Source organism: Pollachius pollachius (assembly GCF_949987615.1).
Source record: "Pollachius pollachius genome assembly, chromosome: 10".
NCBI classification, from domain to species: Eukaryota; Metazoa; Chordata; class Actinopteri; order Gadiformes; family Gadidae; genus Pollachius; species Pollachius pollachius.
Genome location: NC_136943.1, coordinates 38,284 through 62,828, shown reverse-complemented (window position 1 = coordinate 62,828; position 24,545 = coordinate 38,284). Strand labels below are relative to the sequence as shown.

The following is a 24,545-nucleotide window of genomic DNA, read 5'->3' as shown; positions in this document are numbered from 1 at the left end:
AGGCTACCTTCCCCTCCAGTATATCTTTCAGCTAATGCCTTCTTCTTCTCCTCTTCTTCAGAGGGGAGTGACTGAGCAGTCCATGTAACAGGATAGCACCGTGTTGCTAAATGGGAGGGATCGGGTGTAGGGATGTGGATTCACCCGACCTTCCGGATTTGATTTGCAATAGTGGTGGGAGTGTTTAGAGGACAGTGTCGATGGTGCAATCAATATAATGAATGGTTTCATGTTAACTTTACCCTGGAGACATGCAGTGCACAGAAGCTCTCCTTCACTCAAGGTCACCATGTCACTATCAGAATGAAGAAGAAGCTGCTGTGCTCTTCATCCAACCAAGCAGACACTCGCCCTCGTTCACATATGGCTCCTCTGTTGGAGGATAATGAAGGGAATTTACACTATTCTCTGAAGAGCTCCCAGTCGGTCACAGCAGACAATAACGTTTCCTTAAATTCCTCTACCTCAGTGGTTCCTATTGTTGTAAACCCCCTCTAAAGTTAAAGCGGTATCCTCTTATTGGAAAGATTTACAATTGATCATACCCAATATCACCAACCACCCGTTTGGTGTAAAGTATTCACAGTAACCCCTGCAGCATCTCACAGGACCCCCACCGGAGAAACACTGCTCTGCCTCCCCCTGCTCCCTCCCAGCCCCCACATGGCGTACCCCCAGAGCCCCGGACCCCTGGACCAGGTGGCAGAAGGCCCCGGGCCCCAGAGCCCTGGCCTGTCTGAGCCCCCGGATGAGGAGCAGTGTAGACGAGAGCGGCCCCACAGTGAGGCACCATGACGCACGAACGCGCTCAGTGTCAATACATGTATGCAGCCGGTGTGTAATCTGAGAAGGTCAATGGAAAGTGGTTAGCCCGCTCATGGTTCTAGGAGGGCTCGCCCCCAAGATGGCTGCTGCATGGTCCATGTGACTCACTGCCTTCAACACTGGGCCCGTCAGAAGAACGCTCTTGATGACGTGGGCCGTTCTTGTTGTTTCTAGTCTGTTATTTCTGGATTTTCCTGCTCGCATCGGTGTGTTTGCTCTTGAGTTGTTGAACCCTTTGGGCCCAAATATTTCCAGCCAAACAGAGAAGAGTTAAACTAAACTGGAACCTGTTTATCAGCTTTTAAATAAATAAATGAATGAGTAAAGAAGTTGTTGTACGTGTGGAACGGTGTAATGGAGTTTAATCAAAATATCTCTAGCTTTTTACTGAAATATAACTAGTGTGATATGTTATGATATTAATTAAGAAAATAAAGAAGTGTTTGGATATCTTGCATTGCTATTTTGAGGGTTTTCTAGTATGATGTAACACAGGTACATTTCTCCATATTATATAGATATATCATATACATTCACAGCTATCTCTCTGGGGAAGTTCCCAAGGCTACAATACCACTGTGATCATCTGATGATTCAGTGCTGTTCATTTTTGAATATGCATCGGCGAGAGAATGCAAGAGTTGACCTCCACATGAAACGCGCTGACAAGGCCATTCCCAGCACTCTGTCTCAGATCATTGTACTCTTATGGCTGTGGTCGTCTTTCAAGGATCATGAAGTGATTACAATGCACATCATAACTTGCTACCATAACTAACCCTACATCACATGTTGTGCATCGATAGGACATTAGGAACATTTTAAGGAAAACATACTGAGTATTTTTAAAAAGAGTCCAATGCAGTGCTGGGGTCGGTTTAAAACGTACTTTGGTAACTGTATCCCCATTACTCAGAAAGTGAACTCCAGGTCATTAATGATTCAGACCTTTGTAATCAACCCCAGAGCCACGGGCAGTACTGTGCAGAGCAATGGCAACAGCTCTTATCCGTTATGAACATGGATATACCTGTAAGTACCAACAGAAAACAGTCATTCGCACCATATGATACGTAGAAGTGTGTGATGACATATCTTGCAATTCAAGTCGATTTGTCTGAAGCATTTTTTGATAGCTTTTTTCCCCCTCCCTACAGCGGGGATCTGTTCGTGTTGCAACGGTTAGAGTGGGAGTTGTGCTCATGCGATTCCCAGGTACGTTTATCTCCTGTTAAATCTGTGAAACTTTGAGCCATTACCCCTCCGGGATTTCAGCTTTAATCTTTTATAATGTGCACCATTTCCCTGTGTTGTTAACAGACACAGCTGGAAGCAGTTGTGTCATCAGAGAGGACGGCCGTACAGTGGACTACATGTTGGGGGGGAAAGAGGTACACCGTTCAGCCCAGCCCCTCCAATCAATAGCTGTTTGTTCACTGAAAAGCTTCATTGCTCAAATGTTTTTTTTGGACTTCTTTGAAATTAGGAATCGTCTTTTTCGTTTGATCAGGCTGTGACTCTGGAAACCTTAGAGGTATGTATAATACATGGACAGCAATGATTATACTTGGCCACATGCTCCATATGAACAGCTCTTAAGAGTCTTCCTGACTGGTTGCTGGTGTACTGGAGGGGGTTCTCACTGTTGTTCTGACTGGTTGCTGGTGTATCAGAGGGGTTTCTCACTGTTGTTCTGACTGGTTGCTGGTGTATCAGAGGGGTTTCTCACTGTTGTTCTGACTGGTTGCTGGTGTATCAGAGGGGTTTCTCACTGTTGTTCTGACTGGTTGCTGGTGTATCAGAGGGGTTTCTCACTGTTGTTCTGACTGGTTGCTGGTGTACTGGAGGGGGTTCTCACTGTTGTTCTGACTGGTTGCTGGTGTACTGGAGGGGGTTCTCACTGTTGTTCTGACTGGTTGCTGGTGTACTGGAGGGGGTTCTCACTGTTGTTCTTTTGTTCTGCAGCAAGTTGAGCCAGAGAACTTGCAGCCTCTTGCCGAGCTCGTCTCCTGCGGTTACAATGGAACGCTGCTGATTGGTGGAATCCACAGGACTGGCAAATCCGGCGTATCGATTGACGATGACATCATCAAAAAGGTCAGAAACAAATGGTGCAAATTTATAAATATTCAAAAGGCCTGAACATACTCTAACTGAATTACTAATTAATACCATACTTCATCATAGGTTCTGAAGATGTTGTTCAGCCACATTTCAAAGGTGAAATCAACAACTTTCAACGCAGTATCCTTCGTTCAGGTGCGTCTGCCAGCAACACACCAGGTAACAATCCACTGCAGATGGCTTTCAGACGTCTAACACTTTGTGGATAGTTCTATCCAGATGACAGCACTCTGGATCTCCTGAACCCTGAAAGACACGATCTAAAACCCTTTTATCACCCTGTCCTCGGATGGTAGGTCTGAAGGACTGTGGTGTCGCACACACACACACAGATCGCAATACAACGCCACCTTGATGCAACACACATTGTGGAGGGTGATGAGAATGTAAATGGGTCCCTTTTTCACCGTCCGGTCGTTGTGTTCTTGTTCCGCTGCTGCTCTTGGTGTCAGCCTGGTGGATGGGGCGTGTGAGGTGACAGTGGGCTCAGCCGAGGAGGCGTACGCTCTGTACGAGACGGGCAGGAGGAGGCTGGCGGACACGGCCGCCCCCGTCTCCAGCAGGTCAGAGTGCTCAGTCCGTTATTACCACAGAGCCAAACAAGCTCTGGGTTATCCAACCATGAATCTGTTCATTAACACAGACCCCGTGATGCGTAGGATAAACACAGGGGCCACTCCTTATTGGTCAGCTAGTGTTATGAACCAGTGCACAGGAAGAAGACTAAACTAGTGAGTATTAGTCTACCACTCAGCAGCAGACAGATAATTAGTGTGTTGAGTGGCGCTTGGGTTTGTCCTACGATGACAGCACTTAAAAAATGGTCTGCTGTCCTTCAGCTGATTTCTAAGAGAGCTTGATCACAGAGTAATGTTTGATGTGGATTCAGTAATCCAATGTCATTGTTCAGTGTAGCAGTGCACGTGGAATACGTTCAACCAAGTGTGTGTGTGTGTGTGTGTGTCTGTGTGTCTGTGTGTCTATCTGTGTGTGTGTGTGTGTGTGTGTGTGTGTTGCTGTGTATCTTTGTGTCTATCTGTGCGTGTGTGTGTGTGTGTGTCTGTGTTACTGTGTGTGTCTGTGTGTCTATCTATCTGTGTGTGTGTCTGTGTGTCTGTGTGTGTGTGTGTCTGTGTGTGTGTGTGTGTGTCTGTGTGTGTGTGTGTGTGTCTGTGTGTCTATCTGTGTGTGTGTGTGTGTGTCTGTGTTGCTGTGTGTGTGTGTGTGTGTGTGTCTATCTGTGTGTGTGTGTGTGTGTGTGTGTGTGTGTGTGTGTGTGTGTGTGTGTGTGTGTGTGTGTGTCTATCTGTGTGTGTGTGTGTGTGTGTGTGTGTGTGTGTGTGTGTGTGTGTGTGTGTGTGTGTGTGTGTGTGTGTGCAGGTGTAGCTTCATGTTCTCGGTCCAATCGGAGCACAAGCTGAGCCTGGACGGGGCGGAGCCGGAGTTCTGCCGGGGCCGCCTGCAGCTGGTTGGCCTGGCAGGGGGAGCGAGCAAGAAGGACCTCAGAGGGTTGGTCCGGACCCCCTGGTGTTCTGTCTCTCAATAACTAAGTTGTTCATTGTTTACCGCGGCTAACTAACCACTGCTCCCATTAGAGTCAGCCCACTGGTAAAGACTGTGGAGCAGATTGAGCTTGGAATGCGAACCAGCAACCATCTCCTCCCCTTTCTCTTAACGGACGCCCTCAGAGAGAGCGGCATGACATGCCTTCTGTACTGCATCCCTCCGCAAGGTCAGAGGTCAATGATCAGGTCATACACCCCCCCCCACCCATATACTCTCTGAAGACCAAAATGAGCACATACGTATCAATTTCTTTCTTCTTTTTCATACCTTTACTATGCCCACCAGCTCTTCTGGATAATGAGGTTCCTTCAGCCTTAGCTCTGGCACAACGGGTGCAGGGTCTGGAGACCACGGCAACCTATGGCCGCTGGTGTCCGAAGGTTACGGAGCAAGAGTTACGAATTCAGATGAAGGGGCTGAGGAAAACAATGATGTCACCAGAGGAACAAGGGGGGGACAACGCCTACAGGCTCGCAGAGCTCACCAAGATCCTACAGGTTTGTTCTGATCGGGTGTATCGTAATGAGTATTATGACTCGTTCTTGTACCTGTCCTAGTTTGACTTCACCACCCCAACATAGGCAATGTCTCATCTCTGTCAGATGGTGAAGGGTCAGTCATGGGAGAAGAGGCTGGAAATGTCTGAGAAGTTAAAGAACAAAATCAAGGTGTTTGTCCGAGAGTTATTGTGGTTACTCCCTGTTTGCTACCACAACACAACTAGCATATTGACTCACTGGAGTGGCTTGTGGCTGCAGGAATGGCAATCTGCAAAAAACAAATGGCGCCCATCTGGTGATCGCGGTGCAGATTACCAAGAGACCACGGAACAAATTAAATATCTACAGGACCAGTTGAGGCAGGAAATGAAGGCACATACCACAGGTAGCATGCTATGAAGATCTGATTAAAGTACGGCTATGGAGACTGAATGATATGACTAGTATGTGTTGTTCTTCCTTGCAGAGGGCAAAGGGAGCGTGGAAAAAGTGCAGGAGAGGGTGACTCGTATCCAACAGCTGAGAGAATCCCTCGACGATGAGATGAAGAAGAGCGGATCAGCATCCGTGGAAAAAAAGGATTCCTCTCAACCGGTGCATAACAGAGTCAAACATCAAATCAATATTTCAATATAATATTGTTTTACTCTACACACAAAATGTATTATCCAACACAAAGCTCTTGTTTGGTTTTACCAACGCTGTTTTGTATTTCGGTATAGATACTGTTTCCCACCCTTGTCTTTTGAAGACTTTTGTTTAGCCAACTGCCCTGAATGTTTCAGCTGGAATACGGCCGTGTAGTGGAACGACGGAGACAAACCCAAGAGGACCATGAAAAATTAATCCAGGAGGAGCTGGAGAAGATGGAAGAAGAACTGAAGCAGGAAAAGGTATGGGCAGCATGAACAGCACGATCCATCATGCTGGTATCTTTACACCGGAGGAATCCACCCTGCAGGGAAACTGCTCCACAAATATATCAAATGTTGATAGCTTGGGAGAGGATAGCACTGCATTCATAGCAACATCTCTACAACTCTTATGGCCAAATCATACTTCTGTGTCCAATTATCACTGCGGGTCTCTACGCTGGTGCTGCCATTTATGGTTCTGAGTTACTGAATGTCTGGACTCGCCTTATGGTTAACCGGCCAGCACCCCATCACCCATTTCAATCCAGTGGGGGGCGGGTATATTAACATGTGACTGCATACAAATGTCTCCACATGGTGGCTAATGAAGATAACACTTTGGTCAGAAACAACACTGCCTCAAAAGGCTATTGGCCTAAGCAACACCAGTAGAGGCATACTGACATTTTAAACGTTGCTAACGTGCAAAAATCTATATTTATGTGGCATTCAGTCCAATGCTTAAAATATATCTGTCACATTCAATAGGCCAATGCTGTGGTAAAGTGTGTAAAGTATGACCAAGTGTTTCTTTCTGTTCAATAGATAGAACTTTATCAATCCCCTGTAGGAGAAATTTGATAATGTTTATCCCTATAAAACAACAATGGTAAAAAATAAATCGGGGGGGGGGTACAGGCCCTATGAGCCTGTACCTGTGATTAAGAGCTATACAAATTCAATTGCATATTGTATATGCAAATATCTCCATCATAAATGAACCTGAAAACATCCCCCTTGATCCTGACGTATAGTGGTACACGTAGCCTGCTGTGGGCCACGCTGTAGACACAGGGTCCTCCAGCGGGCTGACTGTGGCCGCTGAACCTTGGTCCCCTTACCTTCAGGCAGAAGGCGTCCAGCAGGAGCTGCTGGTGATGGCGGGCGAGAGACGGGTCCTCACGCTGCAGGTAGAGGCCCTGCGGGCTGAGGGCCTGCAGGCCCAGGTTGACCTGGAGGACCAGCACCGCCTTCACCTGCAGGACATGCAGCGCTTCAGAGAGGAGAGCCTCAAGGTGGGACGAGACGGGGGCAGATCTCTTCATCTACGGATATCAATACAAGAAGTCCAAGTGAAGTCACTCATTTACATTCTGGGGCCGGATAGTATAGGGGTTAGGGTGTTTGACTCCCAGGGCAAAGGTTCTGGGTTTGATCCCTAATGCAGGCAGCCCCCCAACTGCTCCTTAACCCCATGTATCTGGATCACTGTCTGTCACTTTGCACAGTACAACTACTGCTAAATGACTAAACACTTGTAACATGAATGAATCATTTCTAGCTTGTTTTCATCTTGGAGTCCTACCCACCATTTGCTACTTCCTGTCCAGGTGTTTCAGGTGTTCCATCAGGTGAGCGAGGAGCAGAAGAGGACCATGAAGGATAGGTATCAGTCCCTCCTGGTGGAGGCCGTCCAGGATGCAGTCTACCTCTCTGCTCAGAACCAGCAGCTCCAAGAGGAGAACAAGATGCAACGCGTGGGTAAGCTAGAGGGACTCTCTTAAAACAGGCCGGGGCTAGTGTAGGACCGGCCTGTCCTGTTGTTCATATTGTAGAGGACTTGAAATACTTCTTCAGAGTCCACCTGACATCCACTCTGCCCTCATGGGTATTGTTTTGTTCCCTAGCTCTAGGTGAACTTAAGGATTCCCTGGCAACAAGAGGTGACCCAATGGCTGAGTTTGCATCTCCACCGCAATAAAGAATGACAGATAAAAGCGCAAAATAATTTTATTGAGTCATTGATACCTTAAAATTACATTTTCAGTGACAAATTGCACTGCATGTTTGACAACATGGCAAAGGTGACAAAATAGTGAAATGGCAAAAATTGTAAATATTGGCAACTTGGTTATCATTGCTTGAACTCTTGTGAGGCAATGACTGCAATTATTATAACCAAGCATAGACATACATGAAATAGGATATTTATTTTTGCTTTCAAAAAACACAACTTGGGTGTTTCATTTTAGTAGAATCAAGTCTACCGCAATGATCAGCTCAACCAGGATGTTCAAAGTTTGCTGAAACCCAACAATAACAAAACCAACATTTCAGAGGCACAAAAAAAAGAAACACACACGATCACACACCAATTTGAATCTTAACCGAGTGAAGCAAGGAAAAATGAAACCGAGCCTTAGGCCTTAGGGGTACTTCATGAAGCTAACCCACTATTTGTAATACAAGTAAGCCGCCACAGCTGTCATGGTAACAGGAAGGAGGAACAGAGGAGTGACCTCCAGCCCCAAGAGGGCCCACGACAGCAGTGCGTTGACCAGCATGGAGCTGGAGATGACAAACAGTCTGGTGATCCCACTGCCGTGCTTTAGCACCACGGACATCAGCAGGCCGTTGGCTGCCTGGCCCGCGATGATGGCCCACACAGCCCCCGAGTAGCCCTGCAGAAAGCCCTTCTCCCCCGTATCACTGGAGAGATAGGTAACCCCATTGATAGCCACACCAAACGCATACAAATAAAGGTTCTGCAGGCTGAGGGGCAGCCGCTGGCTCTTCAGCACCCTCTCTGTGTAGACGGCTGCCAGCCCGGAGACAAAGCAGTACAGCAGCACAAGGAAAAGGCCCCAGGCCGTGATGTGAAGCCTGGTACTCGAGTCGGCCGCAGCCTGCTCGAGGTCCCCTGAACGCAGGCTGCTGTAGCTGTGGCACACCCCGGCTCCCATGAGAAGGCCCAGGGCCGACCACTGGACGGGACGGAGCCTCCTGCCCAGGCAGAAGGAGTACAGCAGGGCGGTGGAGGCGATCTTAAGGTTGCTGAGGACCTGGAACGAGCTTGGGTCCATGTAGGCTTGCATGAGAACCACCAGGTTGTTGTTGAGCGCGTAGAGCAGGGCGGGGACAGCGTAGGTAGCCACCAGCCCCGGGGCCGTCGACAGGGCTGCCGCGTCCCCGTTCAGGAGCAGCGCGGCCAGAGAGACCAGGAGCTTGGCTCCCTCCATCAGGACGACGCAGGATGAGGGGCTGAAGGGGACCCGGCCGTCCTCCTTGGTGAGGGCGATGAGCGGCGCGTGGGAGCCATAGATGAGGGTCATCAGCGTGAGGAGGACCCCCCACTGGAGCCTCCACCTCCGGGAGGGGGTCCGGGACCCCACATCGGGCATTGCAATCATCCTCAATACAGCACTACTGCCAGGAGATGAAGGTTCAAGTAAATATTCAGAGGGGGTTGATCCGTGTACCTTGAGTAGAGCTATACGTTGTAACAACTATAACATCACATATATAATATACTTTGATTCTTTGAATAAACCTTTTGTGCGTTTTATCTATATTTGAAGTCAAGAGCTTCAATGACCTTTAAAAGGTTGCGATACTAAAGCAAGGAAAGTAATCCTGAGTCCCAAGCTTTGGTGTCTTAAAAACATTTAACGAGCGTATAAATAATGAGATGATCAAAACAGAGAAGAAAACAGACAAAAAGTAAGGTCATTTGCTTTGATTCCCAGATTCAGTGACATAATATCCATTTCCCAGTTTAACCAGTAACGTTGGAATTCTATTTTCTGTCCCACGAGTCACTGGAAAGCCAGCAGCAGCTGGGACCAATCCCGTGCCCCGATCCCACAGTCGGACAGCTGTCAATCCTGTTTACTTGGGTCCTTTCTTCAGATTGTTTAAATAGTCTTTGACAGTCTGCTCAATGTTTGGCACTTGATAGCTCTGTGCTGCGAAAATGCCAGTCATGGTTCCCAGCACTACTCCCAAGATAGCCGAGGACCGTAGCTTGGCCACCACGTAACCCGCCAGGAAGCCCTTCAGGAAGGGGGAACCCAACAGAGAGCCGCCCTGGAACAGACACACACAACACAACATAGCATTAAGACTTCAACCCATCTATTGAATATGATGTCAAAGCAATACACAGTAATACACACAAAATGCCTTTTTTTGTATGTATTACTTCAGGTCAGCGGATCTCACATCATAACATGTGTGAGCCCAAGAGCATTATGAAATAGGACTGACCTGAGGACTAAAGAGTATAATGATATAGGACTGACTTTAGGATTAAAGACCTTAATGAAATAGGACTGACTTGAGGACTAAAGAGCATAATGAAATGAACTTACCTGAGGGATCCCTACGGACACCTCGTCCTCCACACGCCTCTGGATCTCCTCCAGCTGGTTCTTCAGGTGGTTCAGATCCTTTAACTGGGACAGGGGGTCCTGAAATAAATTGGGCAGAAATTAATTTTCCACCGAATTATGATTTCCGGTTCTTCATAAAGCACCGAGGCCATCTGTCTGCAAGGGTTACAGTGTTGTTGAACTAAATTTACTTTAACATTTAGAACAGATCCATTATTCTTACTGATGGTACCGTATGTGTTAGGCATTGCACACAAAACCTAACTTTTAACTCAACATGATCGCAAACTTTGCTCACCTTGTCACCCGCCATTTTGCTCACAGTGATGATATCTTGGCTCGACTTGATATCCTGGAATGGACTGTGTTCTGATCGACTACTTTTGCCTTGGCAGAGAAAGACCTCAAATGTTCAATAATATCTGAAGTAACTCGATTCTATGTTGTATTATGAGTACATAAAAAAAATACAATTCCCTTGGTTTGCCGAATGGTATAGGCTTCGCCGAGGTAAACACAATAACTTCCGTCCATTCAAAAATGTTCACGTAGGCGGAGAGCGTATCCTGAATTGTACCGTTATTCAAGTCTACCGCAGACTTCCGATTGCGGTAGACTTCCCTTACTTCCTATGAGCCGTACAGTTAACAATCCCCGGAGCGAGAAGAATAAGAATATTACAATAACAACTGCAAAAAATTATTATGAAAATAAATATGGATTATGTTTCTTTATGTATAACTTGACAAAGCTTTATCTGTAACATGTAACAGAAACGGATATCCTTCGATCAAAAGTCCCACCCTCTCTTTCTTCACTGAACCCATGTAACTGAATGTCCCGCCCTCTCTCTCGCCAATAACGCACATTCGGGGCATCCCCACCTAGGCGTTCTGTCGTGAGTCGGGAACTATGTTACTTTTCACGTGTCAAAAACGTCCGCTGCCATTGGTCTTGCTCTGGTTTATTTCAATTCCTGGTTGGTTGAAGGCCATAGCAACAAAGCGCCATGTTTCCCTCAAGGGGAGGATAAACTAAGCTAATTTATTGGGTACTTATGAATCAAATGTTCGCGATTTAACGGCGATTATCGATGAATCGTAATAACGCATGTGGTCGATGCAATGCAACACCGCCGTGGTGGCGATCGCATGTTGTTGAGGGCCGTTTGCAAATCGTTGGGTAAACAGAGGTAAGGCTGCAATAAGAAGACTCCTCATTGGATAATAACCGAGTATGAGTGAGTATAAAAGCTCACCAATACGCCTAAATTTGACTAACAGGGAAGGACTTAAAAGTTTGGATAGGTTGCTGCACCTGCAGCCTTTCTGCACAGCCTTTAAACACATTGCATGTCTTTATAAAATGGACTTAAAATGCATAAGAAATCCCAATGCAAATGTGATACCTGCTCTGTGTTTGATTATTGCATTAAATATATTGCTTGCTTGCATTAATTAAAAGTACAATATGTAACCTGAACCAAACACACCTAAATAAAATGATGCCCATCTTCTAAAGCGGACCTGCCGGTGATGGAGGACATGGACTCCTCGGAGACGGTGCAGCTGTACGAGGATGTCAACACGGAGGTGGTGGAGAGCTGTTACACTCTGCAGGAAGTTGCATCCCCCAAAAAGAGAAAAAGTAAAGCACAGGAAGACATTCATGATAAACCCAAGAAGCCAAGGTAGTCTCCCCCCTGACAGTCTTACTATTACCCTATATAACAATAATTATACTTTTATATTTGTATTGTGCTTTAAAAGAAAATTCAGACACTTTACAGCAAGACAAAATCGCAAAAACACATTCTAAAATTGAATTATGGATGCCATTAAGAATGAATGTCTGGCAGCAGAATGTGGCAGACACCAAATTAATACGTAATGATTGAAAAAAGGTGAAAGACAACCCACTTGATGATTTATGTTGTTTTCCTCCTTCTCCTCTGCATCCAGGTCTGCCTACCTGCTCTACTACTTTGACTTCCACCAGGTGATCCAGCTGGAGAGCCCCAACCTGCCCCAGTCGGAGATTAACAAGCGCATCAGTGAGAGCTGGAAGAGGCTGAACGTGGCGGAGAAGGGCTACTACCTGGAGAAGGCCAAGCTGGAGAGAGACGGCGTTGACACAGTGAGTTAGGGCCAGGCGCCGCGGGGCGCTTCACTCTCAGCAGGAACCTATTCCTCTGGTCTGGTGACAGTGGCAGTAGCTCAGGAGGCAGAGCGGGTTGACTTGGAACCATTAGGTTGCTGGTATGATCCCCAGCTCCTCCTAGCTCTGAGTTGGGAGGTGTCCCTGAGCGAGACGTCTCACCCTGACTGCTCCCGACGAGCTGGCTGTCGCCCTGCGTGGTCGACTCCACTGTTGGTGTGTGAATGTGGAAATGAATGGTTGTAGGTTGCTTTGGATAAAAGCAATATCCCCTAAACGTAAATGTCTTGGTGGTCAATGGTTGGTAAATAGTCTTTTCAGAAATGGCAGACCGTCCTGCATGGTTTCAAAACCTCGTATTTGCAGCGTGTTGTAACAGTGAAACTACTACTGTGATTGTTACTCCACTCTTGCATGTTTGTTCATCTCCCACAGTCCCCAGTCACCTCCACCCAGGACCTCTCCGGATTCCGCAAGATCCTCCCCAGGGCCAACTACGTCCTCATGTCCAAAGGATCCCCCTCTGGTCCCCAGGCAGTGGGGGGGTCCCTCCCCCCAGAACCCGGCCCCCTGGAGTCTCTGGACCCCCCGGTCCCCGAGGGGACGTCCTCCGTACCCCTTCCCCCAGACACCCAGTACCCCGCCCTGGCTCTGGACAGCGAGGGGGAGTTTTCCGAGCAGTGCATCGCCATCGGGGGGCTGGCGGAGGAGGCGGCCTCCATGTCTGAAACCACCGCGGCCCTCCAGGGCATCCTCCCGCCGTCCACCTCCTGCACCCCCTGGGCCAAAGCCCCGGCCCCGGAGCCCCTGGAGTCCCGGGCCACCCCCTCCCTGTGTCTGGACCGCTGTGGGGTGCTGCCGGACGCAGGCGACCCCGCCGTCATCGGCAGCAGCGTCTACAGCATCGTGAACCCTGCGGGCGGGGCTGTGGTGCAGCCGATGAGGCAGGACATACCGCAGGTGGTCTCCATCTTACCTGCCCAGGTGAGACCGGACATTTGTCTGTTCATCCTCAAGTCTGTTGTTGACACTTTCGAGCAGAGTAATTGCCTTCTGCTTACTCCCAAATTCCCCATCTGGGAAAATGAACGACTTCTTATGGTACCTGCCTTATCACTAACGTTTAGTGGGTTAGGTGTTTCTCCCATGAGGCGGAATGTTCCAGCCATGTCCTGATGTTCTCACACTCACTGGGAAGCATGTTGCCCAGGAGGTAGAGCGGGTTGGCTGGTAACCGGAAGGTTGCTAGGTCGATCCCCAGCTCGAGGTGTCGAGGTGTCCCTGAGCAAGGCACCTCACCATGGTGGACGCCCTTACCATTTGGTCCCTCTGTCTCTAGAACCGGGTGGAGCCCAAGTCTGCGGCCGCTGTCAACTCCGTCAGCCACGTGATGATGGTGTCAGTGGGCGCCGGGCTCGACCCTAACTCAAAGCCTTCGTATAAAATGGTAACATTGACATCACATCGACTCCAATATTACATTGTGCTCACAGGTGTAGAAGTTTCTATCGGAAATACCAGCCGGTTAAATGAATAACAAGGAGAAATTTGTTGAAGTAAATAATTCCCTTTTCATTATTGATGTTTTACTACACCGTGTGGGGCTGAATTGAAGGTTTACTGTCTCTGTGCAGGCGGTGAAAACCTACACAAGGAGAGGGCGTGGCCGGTGCCTGGCGCCTGGTTGTGCGTTCGTCTACGTGACACGCCACAAACCGCCCTTCTGCCCAGAGTGTGGCAACCATCTGGGGGGCAAATGGGTACCTGCTGTACGTCTATATTAATATCCATCCATAAACACTTTGCTCGAATCAAATGGAAACATGAATCAGCTGTGCAGCATCTCCTTTTAATAAACTACACGTTTTATTAATCCGTTTGCATCCATTTCCCTTTGTGGTGAACAGGCTAAGAAGACCGCGAAGCAATCGAAGCAGTTCAACCAGAAAGCTGAGATCAGCTCTAGTGACGGCTGTCAATCCAAGCTGTCTGCTGCTGACGAGGGGAGCTCGACCAGCGGCCCTGAGGACGCCACCCAGGGCCAGACTGGAGGCCAGAGTAGGCTGGGCCTCAGCCAGCAGCGTGCAGCCGTTAAGGGAGAACCACTAGAGGGCAGCATCACCAAAGCACAGCCGCGAGCAAGGTCAGTGTTTCCTACTCTGTAGGGCCTTGTACTCAGTTTACTATTACTTTGTATTTGGCCTCCATGCTATTTTTGCATCACTTGTGACTGTATGGAAACTTGACTCCATTTGCTTCTTAGTCCAAATTCAGCAAATTCGAATGCTGACATTTCTCGGTTTTGATCTAAATTTGGAAGGCCGAACTGTATTATTGTTTGGTTAAAGCATTTGCTTTTAATGGCCTATCAGTTAGAGTAACCGATTTAAAAGGATTTATCAGTGACCTTTAAACGTATCCTTTTTTGTCTTCTTGTCAATGAGTAGACAATTGAAACCAACTGCCAAAGGCATTACGGTCAAAGGTCACGATAAAAGTCAGGTGACCATAAAGAAGAGACCAGTCAGGCCCATCTTGCCAGCCTACTGCACCAGTGGTGAGCCCTGCCACAACATAACTCAACCCAGTGTACCTAACCCTCCTGAGAAAAGTCCATTAAACCCATGTTCCATTTGCCCTTGTTATTCCGTATGTAGGCCGCGCTGTGCTCCAGTTCATAACTGTTCCTCCAGACAAGGGAAAAGTCACCTGCAACAACCCCAAATCTGTCCTGACAGGTACTGTGTATCTGTTTTTATTATATTTTATATCTGCTTTTGTACTGATACATATCACACGGTTCCTACACAGCTTAGAAACTACTGGCGAGAGTGCAGAGTAGCCATAGCAACCTGGGACGGTTAGCAATGTTTATTTGTTGTGATTGGTGGTTGGGCCAACCGTTACAGTCGTCACATGTCACAGTAAGGATTAATCAATACTTTGGTAGCGGGAGGACTTCCAAAGTCTCTGTCCTCAAATAACTCAACATCCCCTGTTCTTGCTAGTACCCGGTCAGAGCATGTCCGGTCTCAAACCCAGTACCCTGAAGCAGCTGGGCCACATCGTCCCGGCAACAGCAGCCGGAGCCCCAGTGCAGGTAGGCCCTCCAGGACCCCTGAATACACGGTACAGCCGAGACAGCCGTCGCACCCCTCTCCTCCTGCTGACCCCCTCCCTGCCTCTGCCCCCCCAGAGCCCCGACGCGCCCCGCCCAGGGAGGCAGTACGTCGCCTCGCTGAACTCCAACATCCTGTCAGTCGTGCCCTTCAAGCAGAACTCTGTCTCCAGCTTCGTCAGTACCACTCTTATCATCCTCATCCTCATCATGGAACACCTTAACCCAGTCTCATTGGGCTCCTTTGAACAGGGTTTCTATGACTTGGTCTTTGTTGAAAGGATCAGATGAGATCACATGTGGTTAGATACACCATGGCTGGTGGGGTCGACCCCCAGCTGAAAGGATCTGGGTTTGAACGCAGCCAAGCTGTAGTCTAAGACGCCTGACCCCTACAACCCACCGATATAGTCTTTCCTCATCCATTATTTGTACCCTCCTACACTACACAAGTCCCATGGGGTGAAGGCGTCTGCTGAAGGGGTACACGGTAGAACATGACGTAGACGTGTGCTGTGCGTTCGATTCCCTCCCCAGGACCTGGGTCTGTCGACGGCGCGGGGGCGCGGCCGCTGTAAGAACCCCGCCTGCGACTACGTGTACAAGAACCGGCACAAGCCAGCCGAGTGCCCCACGTGTGGCTGGGAGCTGTCCCTCAAGAGCACCAAGGGGGCCAAGGTAGGAGGGCCTCGCTGGAGGCTCATACCTCCTGCCAACCCTTTGCTGTGGGGAGGGTTACCATCATTATTACTGATGAGCTTCTCTTGTTTATTGCTGCAATTTGTAACCCGGGGTCACATGGCATGAACTCCCTTCTATATTCAAAAATCCAATTTTCACCATACATTTTAACCTTTTAACCTTTTAACTAAAATTATAAAAGCAAGTTTCTCCAGTTTCTCCAACTCCCAGTTAATTAAACAGCTGCCTCAGGACATGTTGTTTCAGACATCTTCTGAATTCTTGCGTGAGAGGTCGGGCTGTGCAAGATAACATCTGTAGTTGTCATACATTTCCAAGTTGATTTACTGTGAGGGTTGAAACATTTAGCATATTGTCAATGTGGGAGCAGCTGCAAATGTAGGCCAATTTTTCCATAAAAAAGAAGCATCCAGAAATCCCCCTTTTTAAAATATACATATATATTTAATTAAGTGCTCAATCAGCCGGGATTGAGGTATTTTTGCTTTTGCATATTTATAAAAGAAAAAGTATCGTCTTTTCATGCCTTTATGGACAGGAGAGTGCAGAGATGTACGTTTACATGATGACGGAATGAACTGAATGATGAAACAGAGCCTGAGGGACTGGATCAAAGCGGCTGCTGAATGCCTTAACCCTAACCCTAACTCTAACCTTAACCTTAACCCCAAGACAGAATCTAATGGGAGGGTGGGGGTCAACCTGGGTCGCTACGAGAGGCCCCCCACAGTGAGGCCTTAGTGGGTCGACCCCCCCCACAGTGAGCCCTTAGTGGGTCGACCCCCCCCACAGTGAGCCCTTAGTGGGTCGACCCCCCCACAGTGAGCCCTTAGTGGGTCGACCCCCCCACAGTGAGGCCTTAGTGGGTCGACCCCCCCCACAGTGAGGCCTTAGTGGGTCGACCCCCCCCACAGTGAGGCCTTAGTGGGTCGACCCCCCCCACAGTGAGGCCTTAGTGGGTCGACCCCCCCCACAGTGAGGCCTTAGTGGGTCGACCCCCCCCCCTCCCCCCCTCGTAGCGCCCCGCCCTGATGGCTCTGTGCCCCCAGGCGGCCCCTGAGCCCCGCCCTGATGGCTCTGTGCCCCCCAGGCGGCCCCTGAGCCCCGCCCTGATGGCTCTGTGCCCCCCAGGCGGCCCCTGAGCCCCGCCCTGATGGCTCTGTGCCCCCCAGGCGGCCCCTGAGCCCCGCCCTGATGGCTCTTTCCCCCCCAGGCGGCCCCCCTGCTGGACCCCTACCGGCCCCTGAGCCCCGCCCAGCGGGAGCTCCAGCGCCAGTCCACTCTGCTGCTGCTGCGCCGCGCCCTGCAGATCCCCGAGGGCGAGGCGGAGCTCCAGGACGCGCTGGCCCTCATCCAGGACCTGAACGGGGCCCAGGTGGAGCTGCCCCCGTCGGGGCAGGGAGGCACCCCGGGGCGCTCCGGCTGGCCGCGCTACTTCGAGTCGGCCGCCGCCCACTGCGGCCTCTGCCAGTACCCGCTCTTCAAGGGCGGCCAGAGGTGAGCGTCACTCTGGGGGGGGCACTGAGGGAGAGACTCTGGGGTCCACCTCGCTGTCCGTCTGCCTTGTTTCCTAGCAGCTTGGTCGGCTGCAGGTCAGGAGGTCGAGCAGGTCGTCTCCACCGTTGGAGCCGTGGATTGATTTGTCTTTTGGTCGGAGATTGGTCGCCCACTTCAGGCGTCCCTGATGCTAACCCTCCGTTAGCAAGACAGCTAACCTCATCCACAATGCGGCGGTGGCCTGCAGGGCGGTGTCCTGCAGGGCGGCACCGCCCCTCAGTCAGAGTGTCCTGACTGAGGGGCGGTGTCTTGCAGGGCGGCACCGCCCCTCAGTCAGGACACTCTGACTGAGGAGCTCTTGAGGCGGTGCAGGGGGTCCATTAAGGAGATATAGGAATGCACTCTGTTGCTTTCTCTTACTAGGGTTTCTGCGGTTCTGCTAAGGACCACGTCTAAGGTCATTACTTCCTTGACAGTTTGTGTGTGTGTGTGTGTGTGTGTGTGTGTGTGTTCGGTGTGTGTGTGTGTGTGTGTGTGTGTGTGTGTGTGTGTGTGTGTGTGTGCAGTACCGTTGCAGGACAGGAGGACTGCTGGCTGCTCACCGGGACGTTGATCCAGACGGCGTCTCTGCAGCTCAAAGTCTGTCTGAACACGCAGTGTCTGGCGCTGCACAGCTTCACAGACATCCACCCAGGTACCGGTCCATAGTACCTACCATAGCTACCTCCTGAACCCCAGGTACAGGTCCATAGTACCTACCATAGTACAGACCTTCTGAACCCAAGGTACCGGTCCATAGTACCTACCATAGTACAGACCTCCTGAACCCCAGGTACAGGTCCATAGCTGCCTCCTGAACCCCAGGTACAGGTCCATAGCTGCCTCCTGAACCCCAGGTACAGGTCCATAGCTACCTCCTGAACCCCAGGTACAGGTCCATAGTTCCTACCATAGTACAGACCTTCTGAACCCAAGGTACCGGTCCATAGCTACCTCCTGAACCCCAGGTACAGGTCCATAGCTGCCTCCTGAACCCCAGGTACAGGTCCATAGCTGCCTCCTGAACCCCAGGTACAGGTCCATTGCTGCCTCCTGAACCCCAGGTACAGGTCCATAGCTGCCTCCTGAACCCCAGGTACAGGTCCATAGCTGCCTCCTGAACCCCAGGTACAGGTCCATAGCTGCCTCCTGAACCCCAGGTACAGGTCCATAGCTGCCTCCTGAACCCCAGGTACAGGTCCATAGCTGCCTCCTGAACCCCAGGTACAGGTCCATAGCTGCCTCCTGAACCCCAGGTACAGGTCCATAGCTGCCGAGCCTCTGTACCGCCCCCGTCGGCCCCAGATGTGCTGCTGTAACATAGTATGCATGCTGGATCCGAGATAATTAAGTATCTATACATCTAGCAGGCCACATTGAGACCTATTTATGATCATGCAAGACAATAAATGTGTTTCAACCTCTTCACTATCTGAGTGAAACTAAAGTTTGGAATGTCACCAATCAACATGTTTCATCACGAGTGTGTGTTTTGTGTCCTCAACGACAGGTTTGTTCAACATCGGCAACACACTCCTGGTGAGCCTGGATCTGTTCCTGAAGATGAGGGATGAGATCCGCCTGGGTCATCACCCGTCAGACGCTGCTGGCACCGTCCTGGACCACATCCACCGTCACCCTGGTAACGGCCGGGAGCTCCGCTCCCAGATCCCCGTCATTAATGGGTCATTAATGTCGGAGCATTTCCTCTCCTTGACCTCTAGTGGGGCGGGGCCAATATTCATCCTTTGAATGGTTTTGTTTCGTTATGAAATGTGGATATGGACTTATTCTGATCCCCTGTCTTCTAGTCTAAATGAATTATGTTAGTTGACATGCCACTAAAATGATCAAATGTTAGGTTTGAAACTCCATTGATACTTCAAATGTCCATATACTTGTAATGACCCTGAATTGGAGTGTTTAGAATGGTATTTAGAATTATTTGGCAGATCGTGATGCATATTGATATCGTGGAGAATTCCCCATAATTATTAGTTAAAATAAGTGTTTACATATCTAATCTCCCTAATCTCCATTAATCTCCATCTACATTAATGCAGCGTTGGTTTCCATCCTCTCGTCTCCCTTTCTCCCTTTTTATTTGCCCATTGGTTTGTTTTGACCTTGGTCCTGATGCCTTCCTACTGTCTCTCTCTCTTCCTGTCGTGATACCGTCCTTCCACCTGTCCTGATGGGGTTAACCCGCCCTACTGTCTCTCTCTCTTCCTGTCGTGATACCGTCCCTCCACCTGTCCTGATGGGGTTAACCCGTCCTACTGTCTCTCTCTCTTCCTCTGTCGTGATACCGTCCTTCCACCTGTCCTGATGGGGTTAACCCACCCTACTGTCTCTCTCTCTTCCTGTCGTGATACCGTCCCTCCACCTGTCTTGATGGGGTTAACCCACCCTACTGTCTCTCTCTCTTCCTCTGTCGTGATACCGTCCCTCCACCTGTCCTGATGGGGTTAACCCGTCCTACTGTCTCTCTCTCTCTTCCTGTCGTGATACCGTCCCTCCACCTGTCCTGATGGGGTTAACCCGTCCTACTGTCTCTCTCTCTCTTCCGGTCCTGATACCGTCCCTCCACCTGTCCTGATGGGGTTAACCCGTCCTACTGTCTCTCTCTCTCTTCCGGTCGTGATACCGTCCCTCCACCTGTCCTGATGGGGTTAACCCGTCCTACTGTCTCTCCGTCCTCCCCAGTCCACGCTCTGGTCCCGGCGGAGGCGTCCCGGGTCCAGGCCCTCCTGCTGAGTGGCTACTGGGCCTTCGAGAGCCTGACGGTCCGGGACTACAACGACATGATCTGCGGGGTGTGTGGCGTGGCCCCCAAGGTGGAGGTGGCCCAGCGCTTCCCCCACAACGTCCTGGAGCTCCACAACGTGCAGGTAGCAGGCCGGACCCCCGGAGACCCCCACCTGCCCGCTCCGGACGTCTCCACCTTTTACAGTCTCAGGTCAAATAGGATAACAAGAAAGTAATGACAATGACCTAGAATCATATTTATAGGGAGTTTAATTCGAAGTGGTGTCCATTTCCATTTACGGCGTTTAGCAGACGCTCTTATCCAAAGCGGCTTACACCGGTTCATACACACATTCGGCCACCGTCGGCTGAGTCAGCCCCCCGACAGCCAGCTGGTCAGTCAGGGGGAAACGTCTCGCTCAGGGACACCTCCACACCTCGATGAGCCATCCAACCAGCAACCGGTTACAAGGCAACCCGCTCTACCTCCTGAGCCAAGGGACCGGGCCTCATGCTTATCGTCATCGCTGCCATGAACCGTTCTTACCAAATCACAGTAATGCCCTGAAGTGCCATCCAACGAAAAACAACACCAAGCCACTGGCAGAGGCACATTTCAGATTCACAGAGCCTTTGGGCTTCTCTCTTCTCTCTTAAATTCAAGTACTGTTTTTAAGTGCTGGGACGTACAACACACAATAAGTGTGTACATTAAGTGCCAGGACGTACACCATACCATAAGTGTGTACATTAAGTGCCAGGACGTACACCATACCATAAGTGTGTACATTAAGTGCCAGGACGTACACCATACCATAAGTGTGTACATTAAGTGCCAGGATGTACCATAAGCCCGTGATCCCCGCCCTCAGTTCACGTGGCCGGAGACCCCCGGTCCGGACGAGGTCCACGTGGACGACTTCTGGCTGACCATGGAGAGCGAGGCCATCGAGCAGGCGGCCTTCCCCTCGGACATCCCCGTCACGCAGGTGGACGCCTCCATCGTCGCTCCCTTCATCCCCCCGCTGATGCGGAGCCCGGCCGTCATCAACACAGAGAAGGACAAGGTCCCCTCCGACACGGCGCCCCCCGCAGGTAGGGAGGGCTGTAACACGGCCCCTCAGGTAGGGAGGGCTGTAACACGGCCCCCCAGGTAGGGAGGGCTGTAACACGGCCCCCTCAGGTAGGGAGGGCTGTAACACGGCCCCTCAGGTAGGGAGGGCTGTAACACGGCCCCTCAGGTAGGGAGGGCTGTAACATGGCCCCTCAGGTAGGGAGGGCTGTAACACGGCCCCCGCAGGTAGGGAGGGCTGTAACACGGCCCCTCAGGTAGGGAGGGCTGTAACACGGCGCCCCCCGCAGGTAGGGAGGGCTGTCACACGGCCCCGCAGGTAGGGAGGGCTGTAACACGGCCCCCGCAGGTAGGGAAGGCTGTAACACGGCCCCCTCAGGTAGGGAGGGCTGTAACACGGCGCCCCCCGCAGGTAGGGAGGGCTGTAACACGGCGCCCCCCGCAGGTAGGGAGGGCTGTAACACGGCCCCCAGGTAGGGAGGGCTGTAACACGGCCCCTCAGGTAGGGAGGGCTGTAACACGGCCCCCAGGTAGGGAGGGCTGTAACACGGCCCCTCAGGTAGGGAGGGCTGTAACACGGCCCCCGCAGGTAGGGAGGGCTGTAACACGGCCCCCGCAGGTAGGGAGGGCTGTAACACGGCCCCCTCAGGTAGGGAGGGCTGTAACACGCCCCCCAGGTAGGGAGGGCTGTAACACGGCCCCTCAGGTAGGGAGGACTGTAACACGGCCCCTCAGGTAGGGAGGGCTGTAACACGGCGCCCCAGGTAGGGAGGGCTGTAACACGGCCCCCAGGTAGGGAGGGCTGTAACACGGCCCCTCAGGTAGGGAGGGCTGTAACACGGCCCCTCAGGTAGGGAGGGCTGTAACACGCCCCTCAGGTAGGGAGGGCTGTAACACGCGACCAGCCACACCCGATCAACCCACACGCCGGGTCGGTAGAAGACCGGCGATGTACCGGGGGTCCAGGAGCTTACACGTGGAATACTTCACTTGTACGGATGTCAATTATTAAATGTAATTGAAATGCGATTTGTAACCTCAACTAAAGGGACTCAGACTAGGCTGTCGTTTCTGGTCACTGCAGAACTGAGATCATGCCAGACCAGAACAGCTGATCCGGAACCCATCTCGGTTAACCAGCAGTGCAGTACGAAAGTGACTGTTTAACACTTGATCAGCAGTCGGGAAGTGTCTCCGCATTGTAGTTCTTATCTCTAAGCCACAGGCATCTTCTGTCTGACTGCTGCTTGCTTCCACTCTCTGACTCAGACGTGTCCGGCGACGTTAGGGAGCCGTCAACATGTCGGGTCACTAGGGCCGTGGTGAGAGTCATGGTATGGTCATGTGACTCATTGTATTTAGTTATAGTGCTCCGTTATGTAGCATCTTATCCTAGCTGTCTGCGTATACAGGAGTGGGCTAACCTAGTGATTGTTGGTGCTTGGTTCTATGAACATTGTTACTGTACCGACAGAGATGTACTGGTGGGGGTGTTGATCTGTGCTGCTCTCTCCAGGGGGCGGGGCTGGTGGGGGTGTTGATCTGTGCTGCTCTCTCCAGGGGGCGGGGCGAGGCTGGTGCGGCTGATCCACGAGGGCCAGCTGAGGCTGGACGCGCTGGAGGACCACCAGGAGGAGGAGCTCCAGGCCATGCTGCGCTGCTGCGGAGAGACCCCCCCCGCCCAGGGCACCAGGGTGTGTGTGTGTGTGTGTGTGTACATCCTTTAGTTCTCTGGTTTCATTCTGCTGATCCTGAAGAACAAACTGGGTGTTTATATAGAATCTAACATGTGTGTGTGTGTGTGCGTGTGTGTGTGTGTGCGTGTGCATCAGGAGGACCTGCTTGGCTCCCTGCTCTCCCTGTACGCTCACGTCCAGAACGGCCTCTCCACGGCCACCCAGCCACCCCCCCACCTCACCGCGGGGAAGCTGTCCAAAGTGTGCCCCCACAAGGTAAGGCTAACGCTGTGCTGGCTAATAAAACGAGGCTAAGAGGAACAGAATTTGGCCTCACATTAAAAAGCATCTGAATTATTAATGGAATTAGGACATTGATGTAGATGAAAGCCCTCTCTAAAGTCCTTCACCATGCCCCCCCCCACGTTTGGCTTCTCACCGTTTGGTGGCCTGGCGCTGTAGTACCACCCTAACCCCCCCCCCCCCCCCAGGTGGTGTGCGGCTCCAAGTACCTGGTCCGGGGCGAGACCGCCCGGGACCACGTGGACCTGCTGGTGTCGTCTCGCTACTGGCCGCCGGTCTACGTGACGGACGCGGCGCGGCCCGTGGCGCTCTGCACCGACCTGCGCTACCCCGAGCTGGGGGCCCAGATGTGGGGCCGCAACCAGGGCTGCTTCTCGGACCCGCTGGACAAGCCACAGGTGTGTGTGTGTGTGTGTGTGTGTGTGTGTGTGTGTGTGTGTGTGTGTGTGTGTGTTTGACCCTCAGCCTCCAGGGCCCACTGGTTCTTAAATAACCTCTAAACATAAACAGAAATAAAATACAAACAAACATTCATGTGGAAATGTCCCCATCCTTTAAAGAGCGATTGTTGACGGCAAATTTCATGGTCTGAGACTACGTTTACAAGATGACGGTCTGAACAGAAGACGCAAAAGTGGCGTCACGTCTTCACTTTTTATTCCGCGTTTAGACAAGCGTTTTCGGGAGGAAATCTGCATGCATACGGTGACGCAAAAGTGTGTGGATTTCGGTTGGGTATGCATGTCAGGCGGCCAGGTGGTGCTGTGATACACCATCACACAACACCGCCATGTCTGAGCGCATGCGTAGAATCTCCCTTCTCTTATCTGCAACGCGAAAGCCAAAACATAATTACAGATCCTTCTCTGTTCAGTAATGCTATCTGTACATATCCTGTACATTTCGTGGAAAGACTCCTGTAAGTTTATTAGAGCTGCCAGAGCAGCTTGACGGTCCGACGCATGGAAATAATCCACCATGTTTGTTTATTTCCCTGTACTGGGGCTGTATGTGACGTAAACGCGTACGCGACGTGAGAAGATCTTAGCAGAGTTTGTTTTGCGCCTTGGTAGTGTAGACGGAAACGCTACGGCGGAGCGCATTCAAGTAGTCCACTCTGATGGGGTCTGAATGGTCGATGATTTTCGGCTGTGAATATCAACAAACGTGGGATGTTGGTTTAAACCGTCAA

General features: G+C 50.9%; 4 protein-coding genes across 4 annotated transcripts in view; 2 read left to right on the top strand and 2 right to left on the bottom strand.

Moving 5' to 3' along the window:
- Positions 1-1,800: 1,800 nt before the first annotated feature.
- Positions 1,801-7,631, top strand: LOC307081553 (uncharacterized protein; the record flags this gene model as incomplete). The annotated part of the gene is made up of 18 exons (XM_079744806.1): positions 1,801-1,857; positions 1,983-2,040; positions 2,146-2,216; positions 2,312-2,359; positions 2,791-2,922; positions 3,013-3,084; positions 3,159-3,241; positions 3,402-3,512; positions 4,330-4,458; positions 4,545-4,681; positions 4,801-5,012; positions 5,118-5,183; positions 5,274-5,400; positions 5,482-5,609; positions 5,801-5,908; positions 6,778-6,945; positions 7,261-7,411; positions 7,558-7,631. The coding sequence occupies exons 1-18, from the start codon at positions 1,840-1,842 to the stop codon at positions 7,629-7,631; spliced, it is 1,893 nt and encodes a 630-aa protein (XP_079600932.1). The 5' UTR covers positions 1,801-1,839.
- A 13-nt stretch (positions 7,632-7,644) lies between these two features.
- On the bottom strand, positions 7,645-9,064 carry LOC307081138 (putative UDP-sugar transporter protein SLC35A4). Its single transcript, XM_079744189.1, has one exon. It carries the CDS (start codon positions 9,058-9,060, stop codon positions 8,104-8,106), a length of 957 nt encoding a protein of 318 aa, XP_079600315.1. The 5' UTR covers positions 9,061-9,064; the 3' UTR covers positions 7,645-8,103.
- A 464-nt stretch (positions 9,065-9,528) lies between these two features.
- slc35a4 (solute carrier family 35 member A4) lies at positions 9,529-10,543 on the bottom strand. The gene is made up of 3 exons (XM_079744191.1): positions 10,340-10,543; positions 10,021-10,119; positions 9,529-9,736 (listed from the first exon to the last, which is right to left on the bottom strand). Exons 1-3 carry the CDS (start codon positions 10,352-10,354, stop codon positions 9,539-9,541), a joined length of 312 nt encoding a protein of 103 aa, XP_079600317.1. The 5' UTR covers positions 10,355-10,543; the 3' UTR covers positions 9,529-9,538.
- Positions 10,544-11,171: 628 nt separating this feature from the next.
- hmgxb3 (HMG box domain containing 3) overlaps positions 11,172-24,545 on the top strand; it is a gene marked incomplete at its 3' end in the record, with an annotated part of 15,014 nt that continues 1,640 nt past the window's right edge. The window contains exons 1-20 of the mRNA XM_079744805.1: positions 11,172-11,281; positions 11,563-11,731; positions 12,003-12,177; positions 12,634-13,182; positions 13,538-13,645; positions 13,833-13,967; positions 14,106-14,341; positions 14,646-14,755; positions 14,856-14,936; positions 15,207-15,298; positions 15,395-15,493; positions 15,854-15,994; positions 17,232-17,515; positions 18,082-18,209; positions 19,065-19,196; positions 20,261-20,445; positions 21,175-21,397; positions 22,935-23,068; positions 23,207-23,326; positions 23,542-23,751. Of these exons, the coding sequence (XP_079600931.1) occupies positions 11,278-11,281; positions 11,563-11,731; positions 12,003-12,177; positions 12,634-13,182; positions 13,538-13,645; positions 13,833-13,967; positions 14,106-14,341; positions 14,646-14,755; positions 14,856-14,936; positions 15,207-15,298; positions 15,395-15,493; positions 15,854-15,994; positions 17,232-17,515; positions 18,082-18,209; positions 19,065-19,196; positions 20,261-20,445; positions 21,175-21,397; positions 22,935-23,068; positions 23,207-23,326; positions 23,542-23,751 (3,315 nt within the window). The 5' untranslated portion in view covers positions 11,172-11,277. The remainder of the gene's footprint in view (positions 11,282-11,562; positions 11,732-12,002; positions 12,178-12,633; positions 13,183-13,537; positions 13,646-13,832; positions 13,968-14,105; positions 14,342-14,645; positions 14,756-14,855; positions 14,937-15,206; positions 15,299-15,394; positions 15,494-15,853; positions 15,995-17,231; positions 17,516-18,081; positions 18,210-19,064; positions 19,197-20,260; positions 20,446-21,174; positions 21,398-22,934; positions 23,069-23,206; positions 23,327-23,541; positions 23,752-24,545) is intronic.